Source organism: Anopheles merus, unplaced genomic scaffold, assembly GCF_017562075.2.
Source record: "Anopheles merus strain MAF unplaced genomic scaffold, AmerM5.1 LNR4000597, whole genome shotgun sequence".
Lineage (NCBI taxonomy): Eukaryota > Metazoa > Arthropoda > Insecta > Diptera > Culicidae > Anopheles > Anopheles merus.
The window spans coordinates 23,820-32,361 of record NW_024428177.1 but is presented as its reverse complement, the minus strand read 5'-3'; the positions used below and the strand labels follow the sequence as shown (position 1 = coordinate 32,361).

General features: G+C 43.6%; 1 protein-coding gene across 1 annotated transcript; it reads right to left on the bottom strand.

Annotated features, from left to right (window-relative positions):
• Positions 1–763: 763 nt before the first annotated feature.
• Positions 764–2,426, bottom strand: LOC121602736. Its single transcript, XM_041931497.1, has one exon. It carries the CDS (start codon positions 2,132–2,134, stop codon positions 764–766), a length of 1,371 nt encoding a protein of 456 aa, XP_041787431.1. The 5' UTR covers positions 2,135–2,426.
• Positions 2,427–8,542: the final 6,116 nt, after the last annotated feature.

Below are 8,542 nucleotides of genomic sequence, written 5' to 3'. Positions count from 1 at the left end.
TTTCCACTTTATTTTTAATCCATTTTGGGCTGCTACTTCAAACACTTTCCCCATTTTTTCTAAACACTCCTCAGCCGTACTACCACAAACCACGATATCGTCCATGTAAATATGCAACACATTCTCTCTTAACAAATTTTGAAAAACATAATTCACAAACCTTATGAACACCGCTGGCGAGTTGCATAGTCCAAATGGCACACGATTAAATTCAAATAATCCCGATTTTGTAACGAATGCGGTATACTTGCGGCTAGCTTCTTCTATCGGCACATGAAAAAAACCGTTTTCCAAATCCATAACGGTAAACACCTTTGCACTCTGAAGTTTCTCTAAAACTTCTTCTAACAATGGAACTGGAAACCCATCCTTTAGAACCATTGTATTCAGTTTCCGAAAGTCGATACAAATCCGACTAGTGCCGTCTTTCTTCTTCACTACCACAACGCGACTTGCAAAGTCTGACGTCGATGGACGAACAATTCCCTTCCTCAACCATTCCCCTACATGGTTTTCGACTGCTTCTTCCTCCGTTAAAGGCAAGCGACGGGGCGTATGCCGAAAAGGTGACGCGTTTTCTTCCAACACTATCTTCATTTGGATGGGACAATTGTCTTCGTAATTATCCACCACTGAAGCTTCGTATTGACTTTTCAGCGCTTGTACCTTGTCTCGAAACTTCTCCGGCACTTCCAGTTCTTGGATTTGTTCACAATCAATCTTATACACAGCACTTTCGTGATCGCTACCCAATTCCTCATTGTCACTTTTTTTTCTTAGAAATCTGCACTCCAGCGTTGGTTATAGCGTAACAAACACTTCGAAGAAAATTCATGCTTACCAGCATAGGAACCTTCATCGAATTTGGAGAGACCACCAACAAACTGATTTCGTATTCAACTTCATCGATGCCAATGTTTGTTACCAATTCGCCTATCGGCTTTTGTATGATTCCACCAAAACCACGCAATTGTTGTATGGATTGTTCGATCCTTTGCTGTACACACCCTAAATCTTGAAAAGTGTCTTGACGGACAATCGACACTTCGCTGCCTGTGTCAATAACCGCTTTTATATTTTTTCCCCCCAACTGGACCATTTTTGTCGGTAGCTCAGCTTGGACATGGTTTATCAGGTTTGCACTTGTACCCGGTTGTTGTTTATTCCTTTGCCCACACTGATTCGCACGATGCCCAAACTCGTTGCACTGAAAACACCGTGGTCCACTTCTTTGTTCTGGACAATTCCGTACCATATGTCCCATCACACCACAATTAAGACACCGCGCTTTTGTTGCATTTTTCACAGGAATTGTGTCTTGAACCGGCAAACTTTTGTTCTCTTTCTGCCCCGCGCGCTCGTGCCATGCAGATCTCACCGCACGTGTTTGTTTCTGCGCTGCACGCTCTTGCCAGGCAATTTTTTCTTTCAACTCTCTCACCGTGCGCGCTTCGTACAATGCCGAGCGTTGCGCTTCGCTCTCCGCGATACCATCAACAATGTACTCACACACACTTTCTTCGTCAAGGTCAATCTGTTTGGCAATTCGCTGCATAGAGTAAATGAAATCCAAAGCAGATTCCACTTTTTTTCGTCGTCGTGATGCAAGTTGACGATGAATGTCCATCGGACGCACTTTTTCACCGAATTCTGCTACTAGCGCCTTGCGAAGAGCCCTGAACGATGAGACCCCACGCATCGTTAGCAAAAAACTTCTCGCTGTGCCCACCAACTTTTTTCGACACATCACATATTTTTGTTCATCTGACCATCCCGCCATGGTCGCAACTTCCTCAAAATCTGTCAGCCACGCAGCAAAATCTACTGAGCCATCTGCACAAAACGCCTCAATTCCCTCTTCCACGTCCCTAAAGGAGTAGGGCTGCTGCACTATGCTCGGTTCCACTTTCGCTGCTGCACTGCTAGCTGCCGCTTCAGATTTTTCATCCGCGTCATGAAATTGATCCATTGTAGAATCATTCGCGCTGGATATTTCTTTACTTTCCACTAGTGCTCTTGCCATTTCTTCTTTGGTTCCCGTTGAGGGCAACCCTTTTTGCTGGCACCTTTTCGCTAGGCCAGTCTTAGTGAATTCTTCACACAGATCAAGAATGCGCTGCTCCAGCTCATCCATTTTTGATCAGTCAACTTGTTTGGCGAAAATCAATCGGTCACAGGAACGAACACTTTCCTTCACTTTGACTGACTTTCACTCCACAGAAATTTGAGTCTAACTCTGATCACCTCAAATCAATTAGTCACGGGATCACTTTTCCCTCACTTCAATTGATTTTCTTAGATCAATCTACTGAACGTTCTAATCACTCTTGTTAATTCCACAAGCTACACGTAAAACCAATGTTGTCTGGATGTTTATCCCACAGCTACACGTAAAACCACTGTTGTCTGGATGTTCATCCCACAGCTACACGCACTGTTGTCGGGATTTTCATCCCACTTCTGACACCAAATGTGGAGTCTTTTATTCGTTTTAAGACAAATAACGCTTTATTGATTACTTTCGTTCACAACATGTTATTCGCTTCGCGGTCCGAATTCAACTCCCCGCGCTTAACCCGCGCTCCCGATTTTAACGCTGCGCGTTCTCTCTCTCGCTACTCGTTCCTAGTTCGCTCTCGTTCTCCTGATCTCGCTACCGTTATTTCTCTCTCTCACTACCACTAGCGCTTTTCCTTTCTTACATACATGGGAGACACTTTTGATGCAGCGGGAACATCTTTTTTGGTGGTCCGAAGTACATTGGAGACACTTTTGATGCAGCAGGAACATCTATTTTGGTGGTCTGAAGTACATTGGAGACACTTTTGATGCAGCGGGAACATCTTTTTTGGTGGTCTAAATTACATTGGAGACACTTTTGATGCAGCGGGAACATCTTTTTTGGTGGTCCAAATTACATGGGGGACACTTTTGATGCAGCGGGAACATCTTTTTTGGTGGTCTAAATTACATTGGAGACACTTTTGATGCAGCGGGAACATCTTTTTTGGTGGTCCAAATTACATGGGGGACACTTTTGATGCAGCGGGAACATCTATTTTGGTGGTCTGAAGTACATTGGAGACACTTTTGATGCAGCGGGAACATCTTTTTTGTTGGTCTGAAGTACATTGGAGACACTTTTGATGCAGCGGGAACATCTTTTTTGGTGGTCCAAATTACATGGGGGACACTTTTGATGCAGCGGGAACATCTTTTTTGGTGGTCTAAATTACATTGGAGACACTTTTGATGCAGCGGGAACATCTTTTTTGGTGGTCTGAAGTACATTGGAGACACTTTTGATGCAGTGGGAACATCTTTTTTGGTGGTCTAAAGTACATTGAAGACACTTCTGATGCAGCGGGAACATTTTTTTTGGTGGTCCGAAGTACATTGCAGACACTTTTGATGCAGCTGGAAAATCTTTTTCGGTGGTCCGAAGTACATTGGAGACACTTTTGATGCAGCAGGAACATCTATTTTGGTGGTCTGAAGTACATTGGAGACACTTTTGATGCAGCGGGAACATCTTTTTGGTGGTCCAAATTACATGGGGGACACTTTTGATGCAGCGGGAACATCTTTTTTGGTGGTCTAAATTACATTGGAGACACTTTTGATGCAGCGGGAACATCTTTTTTGGTGGTCCAAATTACATGGGGGACACTTTTGATGCAGCGGGAACATCTTTTTTGGTGGTCTGAAGTACATTGAAGACACTTCTGATGCAGCGGGAACATTTTTTTTTGGTGGTCCGAAGTACATTGCAGACACTTTTGATGCAGCTGGAAAATCTTTTTCGGTGGTCCGAAGTACATTGGAGACACTTCTGATGCAGCGGGAACATTTTTTTTGGTGGTCCGAAGTACATTGCAGACACTTTTGATGCAGCTGGAAAATCTTTTTCGGTGGTCCGAAGTACATTGGAGACACTTTTGATGCAGCAGGAACATCTATTTTGGTGGTCTGAAGTACATTGGAGACACTTCTGATGCAGCGGGAACATCTTTTTTGGTGGTCTGAAGTACATTGGAGACACTTTTGATGCAGCGGGAACATCTTTTTTGGTGGTCCAAATTACATGGGGGACACTTTTGATGCAGCGGGAACATCTTTTTTGGTGGTCTAAATTACATTGGAGACACTTTTGATGCAGCGGGAACATCTTTTTTGGTGGTCCAAATTACATGGGGGACACTTTTGATGCAGCGGGAACATCTTTTTTGGTGGTCTAAATTACATTGGAGACACTTTTGATGCAGCGGGAACATCTTTTTTGGTGGTCTGAAGTACATTGGAGACACTTTTGATGCAGTGGGAACATCTTTTTTGGTGGTCTAAAGTACATTGAAGACACTTCTGATGCAGCGGGAACATTTTTTTTGGTGGTCCGAAGTACATTGCAGACACTTTTGATGCAGCTGGAAAATCTTTTTCGGTGGTCCGAAGTACATTGGAGACACTTTTGATGCAGCAGGAACATCTATTTTGGTGGTCTGAAGTACATTGGAGACACTTCTGATGCAGCGGGAACATCTTTTTTGGTGGTCTGAAGTACATTGGAGACACTTTTGATGCAGTGGGAACATCTTTTTTGGTGGTCCGAAGTACATTGGAGACACTTTTGATGCAGCGGGAACATCTTTTTTGGTGGTCCGAAGTACAGTGGAGACACTTTTGATGCAGCGGGAACATCTTTTTTGATTGACCAAAGTACATTGAAGACACTTTTGATGCAGTGGAAACATCGTTTTTGGTGGTCCGAAGTACATTGGAGACACTTTTGATGCAGCGGAAACATCTTTTTTGGTGGTCCGAAGTACATTGGAGACACTTTTGATGCAGCGGGAACATCTTTTTTGGTGGTCCGAAGTACATTGGAGACACTTTTGATGCAGCGGGAACATCTTTTTTGGTGGTCCGAAGTACATTGGAGACACTTTTGATGCAGCGGGAACATCCTTTTTGGTTGACCAAAGTACATTGGAGACACTTTTGATGCAGCGGAAACATCTTTTTGGTGGTCCGAAGTACATTGGAGACACTTTTGATGCAGCGGGAACATCTTTTTTGGTGGTCCGAAGTACATTGGAGACACTTTTGATGCAGCGGGAACATCTTTTTTGGTGGTCCGAAGTACATTGGAGACACTTTTGATGCAGCTGGAACATCTTTTTTGGTGGTCCGAAGTACATTGGAGACACTTTTGATGCAGCGGGAACATCTTTTTTGGTGGTCCGAAGTACAGTGGAGACACTTTTGATGCAGCGGGAACATCTTTTTTGATTGACCAAAGTACATTGAAGACACTTTTGATGCAGCGGAAACATCTTTTTTGGTGGTCCGAAGTACATTGGAGACACTTTTGATGCAGCGGGAACATCTTTTTTGGTGGTCCGAAGTACATTGGAGACACTTTTGATGCAGCGGGAACATCTTTTTTGGTTGACCAAAGTACATTGGAGACACTTTTAATGCAGCGGGAACATCTTTTTTGGTGGTCCAAAGTACATTGGAGACACTTTTGATGCAGCGGGAACATCGTTTTCGGTGGTCCGAAGTACATTGGAGACACTTTTGATGCAGCGGGAACATCTTTTTGGTTGACCAAAGTACATTGGAGACACTTTTGATGCAGCGGAAACATCTTTTTTGGTGGTCCGAAGTACATTGGAGACACTTTTGATGCAGCGGGAACATCTTTTTTGGTGGTCCGAAGTACATTGGAGACACTTTTGATGCAGCGGGAACATCTTTTTTGGTGGTCCGAAGTACATTGGAGACACTTCGAATGTAGCGGGAACATCTTTTTTGGTGGTCCGAAGTACATTGGAGACACTTTTGATGCAGCGGGAACATCTTTTTTGGTGGTCCGAAGTACAGTGGAGACACTTTTGATGCAGCGGGAACATCTTTTTGATTGACCAAAGTACATTGAAGACACTTTTGATGCAGTGGAAACATCGTTTTTGGTGGTCCGAAGTACATTGGAGACACTTTTGATGCAGCGGAAACATCTTTTTTGGTGGTCCGAAGTACATTGGAGACACTTTTGATGCAGCGGGAACATCTTTTTTGGTGGTCCGAAGTACATTGGAGACACTTTTGATGCAGCGGGAACATCTTTTTTGGTGGTCCGAAGTACATTGGAGACACTTTTGATGTAGCGGGAACAAGTTTTTTGGTGGTCCGAAGTACATTGGAGACACTTTTGATGCAGCGAGAACATCGTTTTTGGTTGACCAAAGTACATTGGAGACACTTTTGATGCAGCGGGAACATCTTTTTTGGTGGTCCGAAGTACATTGGAGACACTTTTGATGCAGCGGGAACAAGTTTTTTGGTGGTCCGAAGTACATTGGAGACACTTTTGATGCAGCGGGAACATCTTTTTTGGTAGTCCGAAGTACATTGGAGACACTTTTGATGCAACACGAACATCTTTTTTGGTTGACCAAAGTACATTGGAGACACTTTTGAAGCAGCGGGAACATCTTTTTTGATTGACCAAAGTACATTGGAGACACTTTTGATGTAGCGGGAACAAGTTTTTTGGTGGTCCGAAGTACATTGGAGACACTTTTGATGCAGCGGGAACATCGTTTTCGGTGGTCCGAAGTACATTGGAGACACTTTTGATGCAGCGGGAACATCTTTTTTGGTTGACCAAAGTACATTGGAGACACTTTTGATGCAGCGGAAACATCTTTTTTGGTGGTCCGAAGTACATTGGAGACACTTTTGATGCAGCGGGAACATCTGTTTTGGTGGTCCGAAGTACATTGGAGACACTTTTGATGCAGCGGGAACATCTTTTTTGGTGGTCCGAAGTACATTGGAGACACTTTTGATGTAGCGGGAACAAGTTTTTTGGTGGTCCGAAGTACATTGGAGACACTTTTGATGCAGTGGGAACATCTTTTTTGGTGGTCCGAAGTACATTGGAGACACTTTTGATGCAGCGGGAACATCTTTTTTGATTGACCAAAGTACATTGGAGACACTTTTGATGCAGTGGAAACATCGTTTTTGGTGGTCCGAAGTACATTGGAGACACTTTTAATGCAGCGGGAACATCTTTTTTGGTTGACCAAAGTACATTGGAGACACTTTTGATGTAGCGGGAACAAGTTTTTTGGTGGTCCGAAGTACATTGGAGACACTTTTGATGCAGCGAGAACATCGTTTTTGGTTGACCAAAGTACATTGGAGACACTTTTGATGCAGCGGGAACATCTTTTTGGTGGTCCGAAGTACATTGGAGACACTTTTGATGCAGCGGGAACAAGTTTTTTGGTGGTCCGAAGTACATTGGAGACACTTTTGATGCAGCGGGAACATCTTTTTTGGTGGTCCGAAGTACATTGGAGACACTTTTGATGTAGCGGGAACAAGTTTTTTGGTGGTCCGAAGTACATTGGAGACACTTTTGATGCAGCGGGAACATCTTATTTGGTGGTCCGAAGTACATTGGAGACACTTTTGATGCAGCGGGAACAAGTTTTTTGGTGGTCCGAAGTACATTGGAGACACTTTTGATGCAGCGGGAACATCTTTTTTGATTGACCAAAGTACATTGGAGACACTTTTGATGCAGCGAGAACATCGTTTTTGGTTGACCAAAGTACATTGGAGACACTTTTGATGCAGCGGGAACATCTTTTTTGGTGGTCCGAAGTACATTGGAGACACTTTTGATGCAGCGGGAACATAGTTTTTGGTGGTCCGAAGTACATTGGAGACACTTTTGATGCAGCGGGAACATCTTTTTTGGTAGTCCGAAGTACATTGGAGACACTTTTGATGCAACACGAACATCTTTTTTGGTGGTCCGAAGTACATTGGAGACACTTTTGATGCAGCGGGAACAAGTTTTTTGGTGGTCCGAAGTACATTGGAGACACTTTTGATGCAGCGAGAACATCGTTTTTGGTTGACCAAAGTACATTGGAGACACTTTTGATGAAGCTGGATCATGTTCTATGGTTGACCAAAGTACATTGGAGACACTTTTGATGTAGCTGGATCATGTTCTATGGTTGACCAAAGTACATTGGAGACACTTTTGATGCAGCGGGAACATCTTATTTGGTTGACCAAAGTACATTGGAGACACTTTTGATGCAGCGGGAACATCTTTTTTGGTGGTCCGAAGTACATTGGAGACACTTTTGATGCAGCGGGAACATCTTTTTTGGTGGTCCGAAGTACATTGGAGACACTTTTGAAGCAGCGGGAACATCTTAGTTGGTGGTCCGAAGTACATTGGAGACACTTTTGATGCAGCGGGAACATCTTTTTTGGTGGTCCGAAGTACATTGGAGACACTTTTGATGCAGCGAGAACATCGTTTTGGTTGACCAAAGTACATTGGAGACACTTTTGATGAAGCTGGATCATGTTCTATGGTTGACCAAAGTACATTGGAGACACTTTTGATGTAGCTGGATCATGTTCTATGGTTGACCAAAGTACATTGGAGACACTTTTGATGCAGCGGGAACATCTTATTTGGTTGACCAAAGTACATTGGAGACAC